Source organism: Osmerus eperlanus, chromosome 16 (genome assembly GCF_963692335.1).
Source record: "Osmerus eperlanus chromosome 16, fOsmEpe2.1, whole genome shotgun sequence".
In the NCBI taxonomy this organism is placed as follows: domain Eukaryota; kingdom Metazoa; phylum Chordata; class Actinopteri; order Osmeriformes; family Osmeridae; genus Osmerus; species Osmerus eperlanus.
The window spans coordinates 5306834-5328351 of NC_085033.1; the positions used below are offsets into that span (position 1 = coordinate 5306834).

A 21518-nucleotide genomic window follows, 5' to 3' on the forward strand; every position below is an offset into this window, starting at 1 on the left:
ATTGTTCTCTGTTCTTTCGAATATTCCACACTTAATTACAAAGGTAGCTTTGACAAATAAAAGCCTACAAGGAGATTCTGTTTATGTTCACACCACAGTTGAATTAGAGGAGGTACCTTAGGCAGGGGGTTGGAAATCTGTATTCCTTCTCAGAATGGTCCTTTTCTATTGGCTCGTACACCGTTGGAACACTAGCAGGGCAGAAAATCCTTACTACATGGTCGTGGACGACAGACACGGGGTCAATAAGCAGGTCCAACTGCGAAGTAGTTCGACCGAAGCATGTTTTTTCTTAACAGTTCTGAACCTAATCTGTCTTCAAGCTTCAGGCTACTATCCCTATCTCGCAGGGGATCATCAGTTCAGAATGTTGCAACCTAGTCGATTTTTGTTTAATAGTGTTTAGCGTGTCAACACTGGATACTAATTGAACGATTAATGACTCGCTACAGGTTGTCTTGAAATACCCACTTTATGCGACAAATAACAACGCCATACGTTTACATTATAAATTGAAAGCTAATATTACACTTTTCATTTAATTTTGTAGCTGATTGTCGTGCGTAGCAGCCTCCACCTTTTGTCTCCTTTTTTCTCGCATCTTTTCCTTTGGAGTTCCTCCCCCTGCGGCGCTGGGCGGAGTTTCCTACCGAACTAGACGCTCCTTTTGTCGGATCCGTTTCGACTTGACTCCCCGGGGTTGACGGCTTAAAAAATACACTTTAACCAACCAAAAATTATTACCGCGAATACTTATTAGAGTCATACCAACGCTGGTGTCAAACTGTCACAGAAGGTGAGTGTTTGTTTGTCTTTGGAAGAAGATATAAGCCATTTTCAAATCGTTCCTCCCCGAGTCTTTGTAACACTCATGGCGGCTGTTCAGTGTGAGCTCTTGGGCGAGAGCAAGTAGACGAGCCCGCTTTCGAATGCAACCTAGCATATTTCAGCTATTTAAGTAGTTAAATACCTTATTTCTTGTCAATTGTATAATTTTATTTAGCGATAACCTCATACGAATAAAGCCATTTTTGATTAATCTCACGTTTTTGTTAAATCAAGACAGCTAAATACTGCGATTCCGTGACAAAATACACGTGCAAGCTAGCATACACATAGACTAGACTGATAATTTGACATTGCACTTGGGTTTCGTGGCTGCCTTTCAAAAGCATGTCACCTTTTTGATTACATTTTATTTTTAAAAAACATGTTGATGTAGCTAAAATTCGTGCAGCGGATTCTACGTTTAATGTCCTGCCGGAATTAGGGCGCCATTACGGGGTAGCTAACAAATAGCCTACCGCTCAGTAACCACACTAAACTTGACAAGAAAGTAACTAGCTCGGACAATGCTATTAAGACCATTATTTCTATCCAAATGGGATATTGTGCACTGTACGTTTATATAGTTTAGGTTTGTTATTTCAGACAAATTAACTTATATTTGGGTCGTAGTCAACTACCTACTAAAACAAGTTGTTTGGTTATGAAAACTTTGTCATGCACATTATATCGTCGATGAGTGTAGTAAATAAAGCTTAGTTGAGGATTCCCAAGTTTGACCTTGTGAGCGGGCCATAATGACACTTTATGCTACACCGAGAAAGCAGCGCCTCGGTCGGATGCACAGCTGCGCCACCGCTCGGGCGAGGCGGACGGGGAAGGCGCGCAGTTTCTGGCAGCTCTAGTCAGCCGCGCGCCACGGAATGTGTAATCCGTTCCCAACATTAGAGGATCCAATTTTCCCTGGGACGACCGCATGGCATATTTCTGTTTAGGCGGAACTTTAACCTACTTCTAGTGAGGGCCATACGCTTCTTTAGCATATTAGGATATGACAATTTCTAATTTGCACATCATTTTTGGGGGCTTTCGTTTCAAAAGCTTGGAGCCTACCTTGATGTAGCCTGCTACGTAATAGCAAAACAACAATAGCGACCATCGATAAGCAGTCGCGGTGCTCCCGACTAGTTTAAACCCGTATTGCAAGTGTAACCGAGGCTAAGATTAAACTCGTGGCTCACACTACCCATGTCCAGGGTTGTGACACTTACTGGGGCCAAGGGCTACACGTTAAGATCCCCATTACAAGGTGATAAGTGTTATAATTGAAAGCCTGCATATCAGTGGCAGCCTTTGCTAAAAGCCTACATAGAAAGCATTTGTCAACCCACGCCACAGCGTTACACAAACAAGCAATATGGACCCCCATACCTGATCATTCAACGCGAGTTCAGTGACACACTGACACAGCAAGCATTAGTTGGAGTACACCAACACGATCAACAGCCATTCTGCAAATAGCACATCATTCAAGCAGCATAGTAGCAGTACCATAGTAACCATAAGAGTAAACTGTATTTGACTTCATATTGGAATCAAAATAAATGTTTTTGACTCAATGACATCGATTAAGTCCAACGAACTGTCTTATCAGAGTAAGATGATTAAAATTCTGATCTATTAAGGTTCAGGCAGTTTAAAATGGTGTCATTGGTGACGTTAAGGGGAAGTAATGTAGCCTATATATGTCCCCAGGGCAATATCTACTTATATACTTTTGAAGATCTTTCTCCTATAGAGATGGTTCACTGTTCCTGACTCATAAGTTTTGTCATCCAGATCATTATAGTATCTCAATTGCATTTTGTGGCAAGGGTCTTGCGAGAGATGCCCAATATTTCATAACTTCCCTCTGAATGTAAGAACAGTCCGAGACAGCAAGCAAACCACTCTTTAAAGATGTACTTACCAGTAGCCCTGCTTCCCAGCAAGCAAAGATTTAGTAGTTCGGAAAATGTAATTCTCAAAACTCAGGAACTTTTTAACATTTACATTTTCAAACAATGCCTGAGGAATCTGACCCAGAGTCTTTCACGGTGGCATGAAATGTGATATGTCATTTTGTGGCAAGGGAGTGACGGTTGTGTGGTTTCAGCCAGCTAGAGTCGGATAGTTGACCTGCACCGAGACGCTGCACCATGAACGGCAGCAGCAGCGCCGTGTCCTCGGCCTCCCAGGCTAGCCGGATAAAGACGGAGCCAGGTGAGCTGTGGACTACGGTACCACGTCGTCACTCACAAACGGCTGTCTGTATTTAATGTGGTATCCCCACCACAATGATCTAGGTGTTAGAGCAACAGCAATTATTCATTCCACAAATTACTCAGTTAACCCTCGTGCTGCCTTCGGGTCACATGACCCAAAGGTTCATAACGAATCATCGTTGTGTTTACCCAATTTTACCCAATACAAAAACAAATTAAAATAATTTTCTTTTAACCTTTGCAATGTGGGGGGTCTGAGACAGCCCAACGGTTAAAAGAAAATGCTTCACTTTGTCTTTGTATGCGGTAAATCTGTCGCAATACGACGGTGGGTCACAATGACTGATGGGTCAGAATGACCCGAAGATAACACAAGGGTTAAAGGAAAGGTGTCAACAGTGATTGCCGTAAACATGACTAGTTTTACTGTCTTTTGTATTTTCTATGTGGAAAGATACCCACATACAAATATACCCACAATCCAACATGCTGTCATAATTTGGGGTGGTGGTTATGTCTTTTCTGTTTGTCTGTGCTTATGTGTTTTTTCTGTACCTATGTGCTTGTGTATGTTTTCTATTAATGTTTTAAATGCCATCAACCTGCAAGGGACTGCAGATGAAAATGAGCATGTGTGGCTAAATTGAGCATTTTAGTTCTCTGTAAACAATTTTTGTAATGGAAGACCATTACACCATGTTTAACAGGCTCTCACACAGTCTTGTCCTGAAAGCATGTACTTAACCAGACAATAGGTTACACACTGGAGATCATATATACTCCTATAGATGCTTCAGTCTTGGGAACCCACAACCCCCCCAATCTTTCACACGTGGGATTGTGTATGTCTAAGAAAGACTGCCAATGAAAGTTGAGCTATGTTCTGACTGACCACCCTTCACTATGGGACTCGAGTATATTGGAATGTAGCCTGAATATCAAACATGATTGTTATTCAGGATTTTTACTGCAGACTTGTTTGGAGGGCTCAAGTGCACCTCTATGACTCACTCTTCTCGTGTAGAGAAAGAAAAGTCCGGGGGTGGTATAGATTTTTTTGTTTTTTATCCAATTGAGCAAGATTTGGGCTGAATGTCCTAAAGTTTGAACTTCACTTTAGATGGTTACTTGAGGTCAAGATCATTGTTATGTTTATTATAAACTAAATTGATTTGTACATGGTATGTGTGTGTTTTGTGTACTCATGTGTCTGCATATTGTGTGTGTGTTTACGTGCCAGATGAGTGGAGTAAGGAAGAGTGTCTTACTCTGTTGGAGAGGATCCGTAGCTTGCTGCCTGATTTGGATGGCATGAAGTACAAGACCACAGAGTCCCATTTTGACTGGGAGAAGGTCTGCTTTGGTGGTTTCACTAGTGACATGTGCAAACAAAAGTGGCAAAAGGTGTCAACAGAGGTAAACTAGAAGAAGTAATGTATATGTCACTACTGATGTTACAGGGAGGAAAAAAAGAGGAAGGGGAGAAAAAGCCCAAACTTTTTATTTATTGTTGGAACGTGTTTTTTTGTGTTCAGGTGCGCAAATATCGGACCATGACCGAGCTCATTGTTGATGCAATTGAGTATGTAAAGAACCCTTACAAAGGGAAGAAATTGAAGGTAATGAATACGAATTTCAAATGGTCATATCACATTGGCGTGTGCTCTTACAATTTGGTAACCTAGTTCTTCTGATGAAAGTATATAGAAGTGTTGCAGTGAACACAGTTGCAAATGTATTTTTGAAGTTGTCCAATGAACATCTGAATGACAACTGATGCTTTCCAACACCTCTAGACGCACCCTGACTTCCCAAAGAAGCCCCTCACGCCATATTTCCGTTTCTTCATGGAGAAACGAGCCAAGTATGCAAAGATTCACCCAGAGATGAGCAACTTGGACCTGACCAAAATTCTTTCGAAGAAATACAAGGAGCTCCCAGAGAAGAAAAAGGTTTGGCTTGACTAATTCTTTCTGATGTATTGTTACATCTATAGCCAGTATGTAAAGATTGATTTGGATTATTTATGATGCATATGTGGTGTAGAAATTGCTCCCCACCTATACTTTCAGTTTAATTTAAAGTATGTCTAGATCTGTATGGAGGAGTCAGCAGGCTCTAAATGAGCAGCAAAGCAAGCCTGATGTTACAGATAGTGATACTATACCTGGTTTGTTTCATCTTTTATAAATGTAACGTATTATTTGTTCCCAACAGCAAAAATACATTACAGAATTTCAAAGAGAGAAGGAGTCCTTTGAGAAGAATATGGCACGTTTTAAGTAAGAATTATTTTAAATATTTTTTTAAATTCATTTATATCAATAACAACAAATATGGGTCTCAAAGGAAGCATATGTCACTCTGACCGTCAGAGAGGACCATCCAGAGTTGATAGAAGAGAGAAAGAAATCAGACCTCCCCGAGAAGCCCAAAACACCCCAGCAACTGTGGTACAACCATGAAAAGAAAACCTACATGAAGCTACACCCAGAGGTAAGTTTTGCCTGAGGAAAAAAAGGGTCTTGCTTGATTTACTTAACCCTCGTGCTGCCTTCGGGTCACATGACCCAAAGGTTCATAACGAACCATCGTTGTGTTTACCCAATTTTACCCAATACAAAAACAAATAAAAATAATTTTCTTTTAACCATTCCAATGTGGGGGGTCTGAGACAGCCCGACAGTTAAAAGAAAATGCTTCACTTTGTTTTTGTATGAGGTAAATTTGTCACAATACGACGGTGGGTCACAATGACTGATGGGTCAGAATGACCCGAAGATAACACAAGGGTTAAAGGCAGAGCAGCCTTTACATATCAATACCATTTTAGTTCACCCTTTTACCGTAGAGAAAAAAACACATGGACACAAATCACAGCAAATTCTCTAATCATGGACTTGACTATCCTTGACCGCCTCTCCCTGACCCTTTATAAGAAAATGTCCATTTGAATCAGCTAAAGTAATGAATGATAATAATTAACAGTCCTCTGGGCTTGCCAGGTGAGCCAGAAGGAGCTCAAGGAAGCACTGAGACGACAGTGGTCCCAGCTCTCAGACAAGAAGAGACTTAAATGGATCAGCAAGGCCCTGGAACTACAGAAAGACTATGAGGTAAGGACTAAAATATTCAAACATATACATAAAAAGATGAAAAACAATACAGATGGCTATAGCAGTCCTGGGTCAATACAGACATGAATCAGTGTTAAACACTCCAGTCCATAAGTATTTGGACAGTGACACTGTTTTTTCTTTAGACTGTGTACTCCAGCATATTAGGTTGAATGTAATAAAACATAATTCAGGACATTACTGTGCCGACCGATTTGCAGGAAAACTGTTAGCTGGCCAACCTGCTTAACTTGATAGCCAAAAGCATTGGTAGAACAATTTAGTAAGATTGCTCAGCCTTAATATTCTTTTTGGTTACTGTGCCTCTGGTCAGGGTGTCTCTGACCCAACCTCTGTCTGTCTCTGCAGGGGAGCATGAGATCCTATCATTTAGCTCACCCAGAAGTAAATTCAGACGAGCATGTTAAGTCCGTCCTCACCAAAGCAGAGCGCCAGCTCAAGGACAAGTTTGACGGCAGACCCACTAAACCTCCACCGTAAGTCTTGGTGCTAAATATGCAGATGGATCACCGTGGTTGTGGAGTGATTAAATTGTCAGCAATACAAATAATGAATGTCCCGGTGCTATTAACACATGATTGGATTATGAAAACCAACTTGGTTGTCCAATCGGATCCCACCATACATATAAGTGCTGTTGTTGAATACCATAGTGACCGTAGCTCATTTTGAATCCGTAGGAATGGCTACTCCTTGTACTGCGCTGAGCTAATGGTGAACATGAAGGATGTTCCCAGCACTGAGCGCATGGTGCTGTGCAGCAAGCAATGGAAGATGATGACGCAAAAAGAGAAAGATATGTTTCAGAAGCGCTGTGAACAGGTCAGACTTAACAAGTTTTGCATTCTTAAATCTTGTAAGTTCTTGGGTTGACTTCCATGACTGAATATGATAATACTGAAAAACTATATTTACCCCCACCCCACCACTGTTTGCCTACAGAAAAAGAAGCAGTATGACATTGACCTGCAGAGATTTCTAGAAGTTAGTAGAAGAATTAATACATTTCTGGCAAAAAATATTAGATTTAAATATACATACATATACCTTCAGTACATGAGGGTAAATGTTGCTGCTTCCACAGAGTCTCCCAGAGGAAGAGAGGGACCGAGTACTAACAGAGGAGAAGCTGGGGGGGTCACGGTTGGGTATGGGGGCTGCGGGCAGCCCTCACAGAGCCAAATCCCCCTCCTCCAAGGTGGGTCTCAAAAAAGTCCAGGTATGTCAAGCTCTTCAGTCTTTGGGAATGTTGGGTTCTAAGGCAAGCAATGTCACATTGCGTAAAAGGGATCAGTCAACTGTGGATGCTTAGTTTTCAGCTGTCTAGAAATATAAAGTGTTTCCTCTTGGTACAATGCAAGCTGAGCTGTCACTAGACCTACCAGGAAATGTTAATGCTTGTCACCTGCTCTGCAACCAACATGCAGAGATGGTCAACATTATTCTTTGCGGATGATTCTCTCTTTGTAGGAGCGTTGTCCTGAGCTGGAGACGTGGGCACATGCTGCTGTGCCAAACAAACGGGACAGCAAGAAAAGAACTAAACTCCCAGAGACACCCAAGACGGCCGAGGAGATGTGGCAGCAGAGTGTAATCGGAGACTACATGGCAAAGTATAGGGTGAGAGGGTGTGAGATTCGGAAACCGACAGGGCTCAATACAACTTTAGAATCGCCCTGCTATATCTTCATTTTATTTGAGCACTTCACTTCAGTTGCCAACACCGTCAAGGGGGTGAGAAGATAACCAGCACACAAAAAGAAATAGCCGTAAGCCTTTTTCGGTTGTCCATCTGAGCGCTTACGTTTCCCCTGTTTGATACAGAGCGACAGGAAGAAGGCTCAGAGTGCCATGGAGGCAGCCTGGAAGGCTATGGAGAAGAAGGAGAAGATCCCATGGATCAAGAAGGCGGCTGAGGACCAGAAGCGATACGAGGTTCAGTACCGGCCCGTGGTCAGTGACCAGACGTTTTGACCACTGTCTTCTCCAGTGTGCTGAAGAAATGTCAAAATGTTGGTCGCCTGTCCCTTCCTCCTCCCACTCGCACCGCCCCTTGGCCATCCTCCTCTCGACGCTCTCTCTCCCTCCCCCTCCCTTGGATGCATTTCCCTCCCACTTTTCTCCTGCGTCTGTTTCCAACCATTGCACCACGTCTTGACATTATCTGGGTACACGCTAGTTTGTTGTATCTGTATGTGATACAAGTATGTTCAACTGTTCATGTATTAAGGGATTTGTCTGTATCACTTGCAGTGTCATTAACCTCATGCATTGTGACGTGTGTGTGTGGTGTGTGTGTGTGTGCTTCTACTGTGTCAGTCCCATAAATACATTGTTGTACCCCCAGAGGGAGCTGTTGGAGATGAGGACGCCCCCGCCTGGACAAGGACAGAGGAAACCGAAATTTGACGGGGAGCCCAAGAAGCCACCAGTGTAAGTGAACAAACATACTTTACCACTTTGGCTGTTAATTATTCACTCTCACAAAGTTGTTTCCCCCTTTTTGTCTCATACATAACAACTTACCCATGTCTTTTGTTTTCGAACAGCTTTTACTTTCTCACTACTCCAGTGTGTTTGGCCCTCCAGTGTAAACAGTCTAGCCTTCAACAAATTGTAGCCATAAATGAGTGTACTTCAGCGTAAAGGGACGTTGTTTCTGGACTCATCTCTGCTCCTCCCCTGTAGGAGTGGCTACCAGATGTTCTCTCAGGAGCTGCTGACCAATGGAGAACTCAACCACTTCAGCTTGAAGGAACGCATGGTGGAGATCGGAAAACGCTGGCACAAGCTCAGCCAGAGCCAGAAGGACAAGTACAAGAAGTTGGTGGAGGAGCAGCAGATTGAGTACAAGGCTGAGCTGGAAGCCTGGGTCAAGGTAGGCCAGATATTGACCTACACATCAAAATATCAACTCACTTTTCACCTTGTTGTTGATCTTATGCATATCAACATTGGGTAGATGTAGAGTAAGGTGAGAAGGATGTTAAAGGCCAAATACAATTAGCAGCTCGGTTTGTCAGACAAAATAAAGACTCTTGAAAAGGAATGAAATTAATTGAGGTTAGGGTCCTGTTTATTTGAACTAGAATGTGACTGTTTCCATTTCCCCATGTTAGTTCATTTATGCCTTTTTATTCTGGTTCGTCCCTTAGTCTCTCTCTCCTAATGAACGGGCAGTTTATAAAGAGTTCTCCACCACGGTGAGTAACTGTGCACTCTCCTCACAATATGGCCACATTTAACCTTGTAGTTGTGTTCAGACCCCCGGCAATAATTTGTTTTATACTATTTATATAAGTAGTTGTGACCAAACATTACAACATTGCTGATACTGTATGACAAATTCCTCTTTACTGTTCCAGTTCTATGTTAACATACCATGATGAGTAGGGCAACCACACCCATACTGTGTGGAGGGTGGATTGTTTCATGCGTTATGCATATTTAACATTCTGTGTATGTGCCAGTCCTCCCCAGTTAAACAAGGTTAACCTAAATGTTGCAACAATAGCTTTGTTAATGACAATTGCTCAACTGACATTTTACACTCAGTAAACAAGTCAATAGTGTACGCAAATGTTCTCCAGGGATTATGATCACCTACTGTACGTGTAAATGCATTACTTAGAATTGACAGTGCCTGTAAGATTGTCCAAAGTGAAATGGTGAAACTGTATGACTTAGTAGTTTTGAAGGGAGTACGTTTAGTATTATTTGTAAACGTATAGTTATCACAGACCAAGGTAAAAGGAAGAACCCCCCAGGCTTCTATACAGCCCTCTTCCTACCCAACGTTTTTTATCCTGTGTTCATGTAGAAACGACGGACCACGACCAAAGCACGGGGACCAAGCGCCAAGATCCGTGTGACTGCCAAGGGGAAGGCGGTAGGTGCCAGAGCTGCAGCAACGGGGGTCGGGGTGGGCAAGCGGGCCATGGCGTACCGGGCCAAGGTAATAAACTGCTCATGCCGAGGCTCATTCTCTCATACACATGCACCCGTAGTCCTTTCATTCTTTTCAAATTTGCCATGCATCATCCAACACACTACTATACACACACTGATCTTGGCATGGGTGGCGCATGTGTAGATGATCATTAGGCATGTGTTCTTGGTGCTTGATGAAGGTTAGAAAACTCTGGATTGTGAAGTAGGACAGATTAAGTTACATATGGGCTCAGACCAATGCAACACACACACGTTTGACGAAAATGGGTGACCCTGTGATTTCCAGCAGGACTCATCAGACTCTGATGATGACGATAAGACTGACTCATCCGATTCTGACGACGACGATGAATCTTCAGGTAGCACCGACAGCGACGATGATGAGGCAAGTTACCTGCTGTTTTGTGGTACATTAGAAACGAGAATTTTCCTTTTTAAGAGACTTTGGTTTTTGATGATCTCAGATCATGTATGAAAAATGTTTTCTGTACTCAGAATGACGACGACGAAGATGACGACCAATCAGGAGACAGCAGTTCTTCCTCAGAGGACAGTAGTGATTCGGAGTCTGACTAGCCCTTGCCTGCACAAAGAGGAGGGGCTGTGCGGGACACGCCTCCTCGCAACTCATTTGTCCCGTCTTGACCAGAAGGTGGCGGTGACGTACCAGTGCTGGCCCGTGGGCTCTTCTCCCCCCCATTCCGACTAGAAGGAAACGCAGGGGGAAGGGGGGGAACAGAGGTGGAGGGAGATGGGAGATAGCAGCAAGTTTCTCCTCCTGATGACCCAGAGACTAAATCATTGACGGGACAATGTCTTGACTTTAAAAGGGGCTTAGTTACCCGTGTGTTCTAATGCATACATTTTTTTATGCCTTTATATAGGTGTAATTAAAAACGTGTTTTTTTGTTTTTTTTTTACACTTAAAAAAAAAAAAAAAAAAGGACATTTCGGAAGCAGTTAAAGCTTTTTGAATTTTTGGAACAATTGGTTTATACAGAGTTAGGCTGGAAAAGGCCGTATTGAGGTGTTCACTGCCGTTTTTTTGTCCTTTGTTCTTGCTGATAGCCAGCACAGAGGAAGGACTGTTGCTGCTTTCCCTCCATTTGAACATCTGACCCTCAATAATAAAAATGCACTTTTCTCTTGTATTCTCCCTGTGTGGTTTCTTTTTAGGCCTCACTGAAATGACTGGAAAACTGACATATTGAAATGTCTTTAAAACAAATCTTCAACCCCCACACATATTTGGTTGAGGTCCTTGTCACTGCAATAACTGCTGCCTTTTGCAGTATGTACCAGTTTGAGTGTTGCATGTTTATCCACAAATCTATCATTACCCTTTTAATAATCCCAAATGAGATCATCAGGCTTGACACATAGATACTGAGACCATAATATAAACAACAAAGTCTTATTCCTCTTTAAATTTTATATAGACATTTCAATATATAAACAAGCTCTCCCACCCTTTACCCAGACATCTGTACACTTGCCCAACCTCTGAACCAGAGGAGTGAGACCAATTGTAATAAATAATTTGACACCTATGTGAACCACCTTTGTGTAGTACATTTATAGTGCTTTCTGTTCACAGGGCACCGCAAAGGCTTTTAGAATGCTATAGCCATTTTCAAGAGCCAATAGCTACTTAAACAAATGTAACACATTCACAATATTTTACTCACAGGTTGTTCAGGGTGGTAGCTTCACCATGTCTCCATTTCTCTCCTTGACCATGGGCTACACAGAAGACTTGCAGTATGCACTAAGCAAAGCAAATGCATTTAATAACAATGGAGGTGAATGAGACTGTCCCAAAACTCACCTTTGCTATGTGTGACACAACCTCTGGGGTGACCAAAGTAGACCTGGCCAAGTAAAATAAATACATTTGGGGGAACCCTGGTTGATGAGACCTGCAACTCTGCCTCGTACCACCTCAACAGCCCCAGCTCAAACAGTTCACCATCATACAGAGTAGAGAGCTTATAATAAACATGTCCTATTAGATTTCTGATGCAATCACCCAGCACACAAATCAGCCCCTTCAGCAGCGCAGTAAACAATCCCAAATTCTTCTTGGACACAGATACTTTCTAAATAAAGATGTCACCTGAGGACTTTTGGTGCCATGAGAGAAGCAGTGGGAGTGGACAGTGGAACTCCTTATATATGACACAGCAAAACAAAAACTGGGTAAAAGATCAATTGAGTAGCTCTTGCTTTACCAGTGCGGCATGTAACCTTATAAAAAATATATGCTTTTAAAGTATCACTTTACCCACATCCATTTCATCCAACCACTGATTTTGTCCACCGTCTTTCATCAACACTTCAGTGTTCCGATAGGTTTAAAATAATCTCAATAATTTGTTACTTAAAAAAAGAAAAACATTATCTGCATATTATACCTTGTCCCCTTCTTCCAGAATATGCTGCTGATCCAGAAGGGACGTTGCAAAGTAGGATCAAAGTCATCCTGCTAATTTTTCAAAATACATAAAACAAATCAAAACAGTTGACTACTTAACACGTCCCACCCATATTTAAGTTTAGCTTCCTGTACATTACACAAAACCAAGAGCTGTATGTGATGATTTACTAAGTAATTCAACTCAAAAAATCTTTTTTACAACCGGTCTAGTTACCTGTCCCTGAAACCTTTTTACGCTGTACCTGACCCAAACACTGATGTCCCCAACGTGCATGACAGTGGAAATTTATGATACAAAAAGAGACAAATGTCCCCAAAATTCCATATTCAGTATCTTAAACCCTATTGTAACACCAATCCAAAATCAAATCATTCCTATAAGAAATGTTCTTAATAAAATCTAATGAGGATCTGCTACAAGTTTTTTTTTTGGTTGACTTTTGAAAGACACTGGGCAATGGTGATAAGGTATATTATGAAAAGTACTATTGTGGCAATAACATTGATTTACACATGTATGACAACATGCTACTAAACATATCAAGTGGAAAGTAACTATTTTTGGCATGATTTTAGTGCCATTTGGATAAATCTAAGTTTTAATTTAGTTAAAACAGTATTCCTCCCAGAAAAACATGTTTTTCCCCAATCCAACAAACACCCACTACACAATCACTCACACAAACAAGCAAGCACACAGTGAGTCATGTTGTCATAAGGGGATTTCCAGGAGTTTTTTGTTGAGGTACTGCTTCACCTCCTCTATACCATTAAGCTTCTCCAGCTCATGATAGGGCAGCTAGGGAAGACAAAAGAACACAACGTAACACAAATGGGTGTCGATGGAACACTTCAAGAAACTCTTAAAAACCTGTTCAATGGCCGTTTGACATTGAAATCTGAATTTCATTATGCTAAAAGTGAAAGGGTGTTTGTTGCTAGAATCTAGTTGTTCGAGGGCCAGAACTCACCTGTAGGATGATGTATCCTAGTAGGTTTAAGTGACGATCTCTCATGGCCCGTGAGCCCACCAAAACATCAGAGTTATGGCAGTAGTGCCATTTATCATTCACAGACATGATGACCCTGAAGAACACAAATGATATTTTAAAGTCCATTAACTCAACTGTCCAAAAGATTTAGGGTGTAAGCTACGAAGTAGGCTAGACAGAATCATTAAATAGGTATTAAGACGTATTGAACTTTGCTCAAGGAGATTATCGCCGAACGGAATTGAGTGTGAAACTGTAAATAAACGTACAAAAAACACATCACTTTAACCTTTTCAAGTTGGAAAGCACATACTGACCTCTTGACCTGCCTCTGGTCTCCAGCTGCCCTCTCTTCATCAGTCCGGTTAGCAGGATGAAGATGAAGTGGTGAGGTGGGCACTACATCCCCTTTCCCCCCTTCCGGATACGTCACCTCATCATAAAAGGCTGGTAGCTCACAGTCTGGCCTCTGGCTCCCTGGAATGACTGTCCGAGGCCCTCCATCATCCTCCAGTATCTTCCCTATGGAGAACTGGAAGAGGGAGTCTGAAGAGGAGGGTCCCCCGGTCCCAGAAACAACTGTCTGGGCTAATCCATCAGAGGGTGGGCTGCTCAGTGTGGAGCTATCCTGGCTTTCCAAAGAGTGCTCCTTGGCCAGGCTCGAGTAGTAGTCAGGCGTAGGCACGTAGTAGGGGTTGTAGTCCAGCGGCCCACCATTGGAGCCCACACTTGAGGCAGATGTGGCCGGGGCTCCTGCAGCAGTCCGCATGTGGTGGGACAAAAAGGCCACCGACTCGGGCCCTCCGCCAAGGACGTCCGTCGTGGGCCGCTGGTCACAAGACTCTTCTAACGAAGCAAAGGGGGAGAACTTCTGAAAGTCGGAGGAGAGGGCCGCCACAGAACCGGTCCCCTCTAGAGCCTTCGGCACGCCGCTAATTGTGGAAAGGCAGCCTGTGGAGACCACCCCCAAAGAGGCCACAGATGTCCTGATTGGGAGAACCCTCCCAGAACCGTCAATCCACAGCAAAAAGTCTACAGAGGAATAGAGATAAAACAGACACTGGTAAGATAATCCATTATAACTGTCATGTACAGTTTGCCTCAAGTTATACATCTGAGGTACAATGACAACTTTTTGACACCTTAACAACAGTACAGATGGCAGATAACAGTACAGAATAGCGTGTCAGGGATCTTTATGTACATCTCTGAGATATTTCCCCATACCTGTGTAATATCCTGGGGGCAGCACTTCATCCTGTTTGTAGCCATGCTCTCCCACTAGCTGTCGCAGGGCTTCTGCAACAAGACCCTTGTAACTGACGAGACACATAAACAAACTGATTAACAACTCTATTTTGGAAATGTTGCTTAAGTAAGTTTTATATATTTAGTATATATGCCATTGCCAACCATCAAGTATATTGACTGAGGAGACCTTTCAGCTTTTTTCAGCACCTTCAAAAACAATGTTTAAACCCCTATTTTTCTATCTAATGTGAAAGTGTTCAAGTGCAAGAGATACATTTCGATTTTTGGGATAATTTAATTGAAAAGTGAACTTTAAAGGGCAATGCCGTTTCCATTTCCATGAATTACGACTCGGCAACAAGCATGTCTGCCATGTACAGAGGCCCTGCAACCACGGTCCCTGGTCCCCCCCCCACAGTACCTGTATTTGCGGTTGACCTCGTCTGCGGTCAGAGCGTGGTCGAACATGAGCACCTTGTGCGTGTCTTGCAGTCTGGGTCCAGTGTAGTCCTGGTACTCCAGCTCCACCGCTGCATCCAGCAGGGACAGGTAGCGGCAAACAATGAGAGCGTAAGGGCTGTCTACAAAAAAACAGAGGTAACACTAAAAGTTTAAGAAAGAAGATACTTTTTTTTTTTTTGTCTTGAAAGGAAATTTGCCTTGGATTCATACGGTGCCTGCAATGAAAATACAAATAACATATTTCATACATATGATACATACACAGGCTGTCACCCATATAAACGCAAGCACATAATACCTTCAAGACATGCTCAGACTGCTGTAGGTTTCCAAGCAGGATTGCTGGAACATAATTGGCTGTAACGTAGCGGACCGCTCCAAACATTTGTAATGGACATTCCGTGGGCACTGAACTGTCTGTTGCTAAACAACTCTCAGAGGACCTCATTAGTTTACACAACATGTTCATAGGGGACAAAAGGTTTATTCTTACCTATTGTACTTTTAATGTGTCGTTATTCTAGTTTAATAAGTGCCAAATCAAGAGCATGCTTAGCTAACAAGTCTTACTGATGGACTGCAGGTTGTTTACATCACATGCAGCTTGTTGAGTTTGTGCATGTCTCTGTACTTTTAAGTACTCATATTTAGGTGCTCCTTGTACTCACTTGTGACGTTGCTGATGAAGGCTGTGGAAAAAACCCTGTGTAGGACCAGGCCAGGGAAGTGGCCCAGCTGAAACAGAGACATAAGGATGTTGACAGTGGCCAGAGGTGAACTCAGAGCTTTCAGTTCAAGCACCACCTCCAGCTTGGAGAAGAACTGGGCCTCATTGGATGGCCGGTAGCTCATTCGACTGAAGGGGAACACCAGCTTCTGGATAACCTGGAGGGAGAATTAAACATTTTGGGGAGGATGTTCCAAGAGTCTTTGTGCAACAAGAAGACTTTGTGCTGCCCTTCCTCACAAGCTCAGCATTTTACTATTGCCTTTTCTTCTTTTTCTACATACCATCTCTACCAGCCACATAAAAAAAACTACTTTAGGTCTCCAACAAAATACAAGTCTCCACATTTACACACTGCCTCATCTACCCTTGCAATGGTACTGCTGCTAAAACATCTCATCATTCCTATTTGAAGTCATGTGAAAAGAAGGTTGAATAAATATAGGTCACCTTGCTGTCCAGATATTCACCCTTCTTGACTAGGAAGTTGGCAATGGTGTCAAGCAGGTGAGTGTCTCTTAACCGGTGGCGGGCAACATATTTGGCAATAAGGGCCATGGTGTATGGAGTGATGCTGTCCACCTTTTTAGGAAGCTCCTCTGTTGAGTGTTAAAATAGAAAGAAGTTATGAAAAGTAGGAAAACATACATTGTGAAGGACTTTGTAAACTGACCATATGACCATTCAAAGTCATTTATGATTAAAGCATCGTCTTTAAAGGAAAGTCCAGAATGATGCATACCAGCGAGGCTGTTGATGAACCTTTCCTGTCTGTTCTGGTAGAAGAGATGGGAGCTGAAGATGAGTTCCAGGCTCTTGTTGCTGGCCTCGCGAGCGCACGCTGCCAGCATCTCATCCAGCAGTGCCATCTCCTGGTCGCGAACTCCGCTGACGCTGGCTAGGGTGTGTTTGACCAGCCGCAAGATCTTCCTATGATACAAAGGGATTGTATTGAAGCGATATTCATTGCAAATCACTTTCAGCTACTTTAGTCATCCACTTAAAACCTGCAACGGGATGTTTTTACCGTATGGGTTGCTAAATTCAAAACTAGATTACATTTGAGTACTTAATTATTAGAATTACTATACTATTTGCACGTTCACAATTGAAAGACTAACAAATACATAAAAGGTTAATCAATTGCGTTAGTATTCCAATGGGCAAGACTCCTGCATGCGTGCACAGCTCCATTTAAAAACTATGCTCGTGTTGGTCATGAACCCCCACCTGTTGACTAGCAGCTGTTCTGGGTTGGGGTGCACGGTGTCAACCTTGGTGCCTCCATTGGCAGCGTCCTGTGGGTTCAGCAAGCGCCACTTTAGGCGATAGTAAGAGAGCAGAAGAAAGAGGGTTTGTGGGTGGCGCTCTCGCTCCAGATTCTTCTCCAGGCCCACCAGGCAGGCCTCAGTAAGCGGGTGCTGGCTGCCAGGGTGAAGCTTCATGCTGGAGCTGAACACCATGGACACATCCTTCTGGTTGAACTGGTTGAGACGGGACTGGGATTCCACCTCCAGGACCTGCACTACTCGCAAATTACTGGGGAGACCTGGTGGTATAGAAGGAAATAAACTATAAATGAAATTCAAGATTATATTATAAGTAATACCATAATTACAGTTATTTAACTTATTTATTACCTAAACTTTTAAAGAGACACAATATTTTTCACCTATCATTGTACTCAATAACATTGTAACAATGATATAACCTGCATTTAAAAACTTGTGAAGTCAAACCTGTAAAATGTTTCATTAACAATGATAGTCCTAATGTAATGAACTACAAATATCACCCACACTGGGTTTGTGACCATTTCCCTCTCCTGCAAGAGAAGGTATGCCATGTTGTTTCAGTGAGGGACCTGGCTCATAGAATTTCCCCACATCAATTGATATGGCACACCAATTTGTGTATTTCCGACTATTCTGAATATGTATATATTATACACAGTATTATATCCATTAATGACTCACCAAGAGCTGCAACGGCATAAAGACAGTTGACTATGCTGAAGTTGTCAAACTTGGCACAATCGTTTACGATGGCGTCACACAGAGTCTGGAAATCTTGGTGCTCCAGGATCTGTCGTCCGTTCCTCTCCACCACCCCAGCTCCATCCCCTCCTCCCGCACTCGCACTGCCCCCTCCTGGAGAGGACGACCCAAAGGCCACCTCTGTGGCAGCTCCGCCCGTGCCTCCGCCAGTCTGCAGCAGCTGGCCAATCTTCTGCAACGCTATAGGGTAGTGGTTATGGGAGATCTTGCCTGGATTCTGGGTCACCCAGCGCAGCACCTCATCCGGCCGCCGCGAGCGCTCAATTAAGCGCTTCATGGTGAAGAAGGTGTCGTAGCTCATCTTCTCATGGATGAAGTTCCATGTCTTTTTCTTGCTGCTCATGCCGCCACTGTTGGCCCCGCCACTGCCTGTGCTGGCATAGTGGTGTAGGGGAGCGTGCTGCTGAAAGTGGGGATGCAGGGGCAAAGGGGGAGGTGGAGGAGGCGGGGCCAGGTGAGGAGGCTGCGTGTGTGGATGTGGGTGGTAATGATGCTGGTGGTGGCTGTGGAAGTGAGGCCCTCGGTGGGTATCCGGGCGGCCTTGGTAGAGAGGCGGGTATCTGGGAGGCGGAGCAGGAGCATGGAGATGGTGGTGGGCGTGGTGGTGAGGAGGCAGATGGTGATGGTGTGGGTGGTGCTGATGGTGGTTCTCCAGTATGGGAAGCCCTGCTCCAGACAGTCCTGGCCGGCGCGCTGGCTTCCCCCCAGCTCCGCCTCCTCCTCCTGCCGTGCTGTACAGGCGGGTGGCATACATGCCAGTGAGGGAGAGAGATGGGGCGCTGGGGAAGCAGGCGGGTCGCAGGTGAGGGAAGGCGAGGGGTAACAGGATGCTGCCACAGCTCAGGAGTCGCAAGCTGGAAGGCAGCCTCTGCATAGTACACCAGCCAGTCCACCTCTGAGATGCAACACACTAAACCTGCATAGGACAAAAAGGGGCGAGTGGAGAGAGAAAGGAGGTGAAGAAATGCTTGGGAAATAACTACAAATTTCTACTGAAAGAATATAATTTCATAGTAAATTCACTTCCCAGCCTAAATATTATGCATATTTTGCATGGTACAAACTGTGGCCTTAGTGACTTGTCCACAGGCTATGGGACAGGGGTTTGTATGTACAGGGCGGGGCAGAGTCAGGTGGCTGAGCGGTTAGGGAATCAGGCTAGTAATCTGAAGGTTACCAGTTCGATTCCCGGCCGAGCAAAATGATGTTGTGTCCTTGGGCAAGGCACTTCACCCTACTTGCCTCAGGGGGAATGTCCCTGTACTTACTGTAAGTCGCTCTGGATAAGAGCGTCTGCTAAATGACTAAATGTAAATGCAGAGTCTTGTTCAAAGCCAATTAGCCAGCAATGTTGGGAATATGGGACCACATTTATATATATGGGATCAACTAATTTCTGCTTGCAGTGACTTCAAAAAGTCTACCATCATCACTCTTGGTTTCCAATAAGCAGTTCAAGATATTACAAAATGACCACAAGCTGTCTCATGAGAAGGACTTAAGACTATTGTAGTGTGACCTCCAGCCTATGTGCCAAATTGTTTAGTGTGCCTTGTCAAAATAAAGAAGTTGAGAAAGACAATTGCAACAATGTTTTAAGTCATGGACCAACTAAAGACAGAAAACCCTGTCAAGTGATGCTAGGTCTGCACTTTGGTGACATCACACAATGGTGTACATTGCACATAAAAAAAGATACCTGTCACATCCCATGTAAGACAACAGATCCTACATAAGACTTCAATCTTGGTCAACAAGAATAGTATAGAGCAATTCTGGTTTGTAAAAATACAAATATGAATGATCTGGTGGAACTGGATCATACTACAATGGGGTTTCATATATACATCACCATGTCAAGAGGCAAATAAACTTGAAAAAAAAAATCGTCAATTGAGAATGGATTATTTGATAATAATCTGATTTACTAAACCTAATGCAGAACATTAGACCAGGGGATAATATGTTTTCCTGGCACTGTATTTAAATTGTAAACTTGGACCTCCAGAATATAGGTCTCATTGCCTATTAATGTTGTTATTACAGATGACTGCCTGGATGACCCGGTGTCAAAACGTGTGCTATTAAGTGGGCGCCCTAAAGTGAATAATATTCATAATTTCGGATGCTTACATTTCACACGATAGATTACAACGTTGTACCATTGAAGGATGGTTGCATCAGTAACACTAGCATGATCTGGCCTTCAATAAAAAAGTAAAATAACGAATATTTAATTGACTTGTATACTATAATAATTTGTCAGTAACGATTGAGTAGCTTGACCCCCAAAGCACTAGAGCTAAAAGTTGGCAGATACATACAAAACGATCCATGCATAGATACAAAATTGGCATAGATAGAAAAATTGCATAGATACAACCATTGCTACGCTTTATTGGAAATTATTAGACAACCGGTATGGAAGGACTGTGTACTAGGGGGCGTGCATTTGGGAATAAATCGTGACGTGCCAAGGCCAGGGCAGCTAGGTTGGTAACTTGTTAAAGACAGGCGTTGGCTGAAGTAGGAAGCTACTTAACGATAACGAGCACAGCCACTTTGCGTAGTGTTAATCCAGCAAAATGTTGCTTTCTTCCGTTTTGATTGTCATTATTTTAAAGAATTAAATGGTACCAACCATTTGGCCAAGGAAGGGCACAGACATATTTAGCTAGGCTAACGTAGATATAAAAAATTACCTAGTGATAGCTGTTATTAACATATTGTACTCACATGTCTGATGTCAGCTCAGCAGGCCAGAAAGTGGTGTCCAGGTGGCTGGAGTCACTTTAGCCAGCCGAAAGAAACCTGCTTTTCGGTGATCTTTAGACCTCAAATTATAATCTATCTTGTCTGACCCCTTAGCTAGTTAGGCTAGCTACTGTAGCTTCTAGTGAAATTGTACTAGACTCGCTCTAGCTGTCCTCTCGGCCAAGCTATCTTACTTGTAGCAGCTAGCTAGCTAGTTACTGTACTCAAGCACAGTGCTGTTACTAAATTGTCACTCATTGGCATGTTTTTTATCCAAAGTAAAGTCTACAGCTTGATTGTCTTTGCACGCCAAGAGGTTCATTCCTAGTTGTTAACTGACAGCATTTCTTCAAAAGTAGTATCGTTCGATCCCCCGTCCTTACCTCTCCGCATCCGACATTTCCCTTTCTCAGTGGTTTTTTCATGTCTATTGCTGGGGGAAAAGAAACGTTGAAAGTGCATCACCGCCACCTACTGCCTAGGAGCGAAAGAGGGTACGTTCTATGATGAATCCTGACATGAACCAATAAGTGTGTTTCAGTCTCAGACTTGTTTTTACACAACTGAGGAATGATTCAAAGAAGCCCCTCGACATGACCTCGCTCTGAGTCTGACCTGTATGCTAAGGCTTTAGAGTGAGATATAGGATTTTTTTCAAATATTTTTGGAAATGATGATCATCATGATGTTGTCCTTGGAA

General features: G+C 43.1%; 2 protein-coding genes across 6 annotated transcripts; one reads left to right on the forward strand and one right to left on the reverse strand.

The window, feature by feature from the left end:
- The first annotated feature begins 215 nt into the window (after nucleotides 1-215).
- On the forward strand, nucleotides 216-11289 carry ubtfl (upstream binding transcription factor, like). 5 transcript variants are annotated; one of them, XM_062481744.1, is made up of 20 exons: nucleotides 216-802; nucleotides 2946-3048; nucleotides 4291-4466; nucleotides 4586-4669; nucleotides 4847-5002; nucleotides 5268-5332; nucleotides 5426-5546; nucleotides 6056-6166; nucleotides 6536-6663; nucleotides 6868-7009; nucleotides 7130-7171; nucleotides 7272-7406; nucleotides 7658-7807; nucleotides 8012-8140; nucleotides 8535-8620; nucleotides 8876-9065; nucleotides 9343-9390; nucleotides 10008-10076; nucleotides 10425-10523; nucleotides 10634-11289. In XM_062481744.1, exons 2-20 carry the CDS (start codon nucleotides 2985-2987, stop codon nucleotides 10712-10714), a joined length of 2076 nt encoding a protein of 691 aa, XP_062337728.1. In that variant the 5' UTR covers nucleotides 216-802; nucleotides 2946-2984; the 3' UTR covers nucleotides 10715-11289. The 5 variants fall into 5 exon arrangements, with proteins under 5 accessions (XP_062337728.1, XP_062337723.1, XP_062337724.1 ...); XM_062481739.1 differs by having other exon boundaries at nucleotides 218-802; nucleotides 10008-10142; XM_062481740.1 differs by having other exon boundaries at nucleotides 218-796; nucleotides 2942-3048; nucleotides 10008-10142.
- A 511-nt stretch (nucleotides 11290-11800) lies between these two features.
- Nucleotides 11801-21233, reverse strand: fastk (Fas-activated serine/threonine kinase). The gene is made up of 12 exons (XM_062481738.1): nucleotides 20801-21233; nucleotides 17984-18980; nucleotides 17238-17556; nucleotides 16750-16937; nucleotides 16458-16606; nucleotides 15949-16165; nucleotides 15240-15399; nucleotides 14795-14886; nucleotides 13885-14599; nucleotides 13547-13661; nucleotides 12775-13374; nucleotides 11801-12742 (listed from the first exon to the last, which is right to left on the reverse strand). Exons 2-11 carry the CDS (start codon nucleotides 18936-18938, stop codon nucleotides 13288-13290), a joined length of 2997 nt encoding a protein of 998 aa, XP_062337722.1. The 5' UTR covers nucleotides 18939-18980; nucleotides 20801-21233; the 3' UTR covers nucleotides 11801-12742; nucleotides 12775-13287.
- Between the last annotated feature and the right edge of the window lie 285 nt (nucleotides 21234-21518).

Coding starts and splice junctions, on each gene's coding strand:
- fastk (XM_062481738.1), bottom strand. CDS start 18,938: ATGCAGAGGCTGCCTTCCAGCTTGCGACTCCTGAGCTGTGGCAGCATC. Junction 16,166..16,457: donor GTGAATATCTGGACAGCAAG/GTGACCTATATT, acceptor TTCTCCCTCCAG/GTTATCCAGAAGCTGGTGTT. Junction 14,600..14,794: donor GCCCCCAGGATATTACACAG/GTATGGGGAAAT, acceptor ATTCCTCTGTAG/ACTTTTTGCTGTGGATTGAC.
- ubtfl (XM_062481739.1), top strand. CDS start 2,985: ATGAACGGCAGCAGCAGCGCCGTGTCCTCGGCCTCCCAGGCTAGCCGG. Junction 4,670..4,846: donor ACAAAGGGAAGAAATTGAAG/GTAATGAATACG, acceptor CAACACCTCTAG/ACGCACCCTGACTTCCCAAA. Junction 9,066..9,342: donor AGCTGGAAGCCTGGGTCAAG/GTAGGCCAGATA, acceptor TTCGTCCCTTAG/TCTCTCTCTCCTAATGAACG.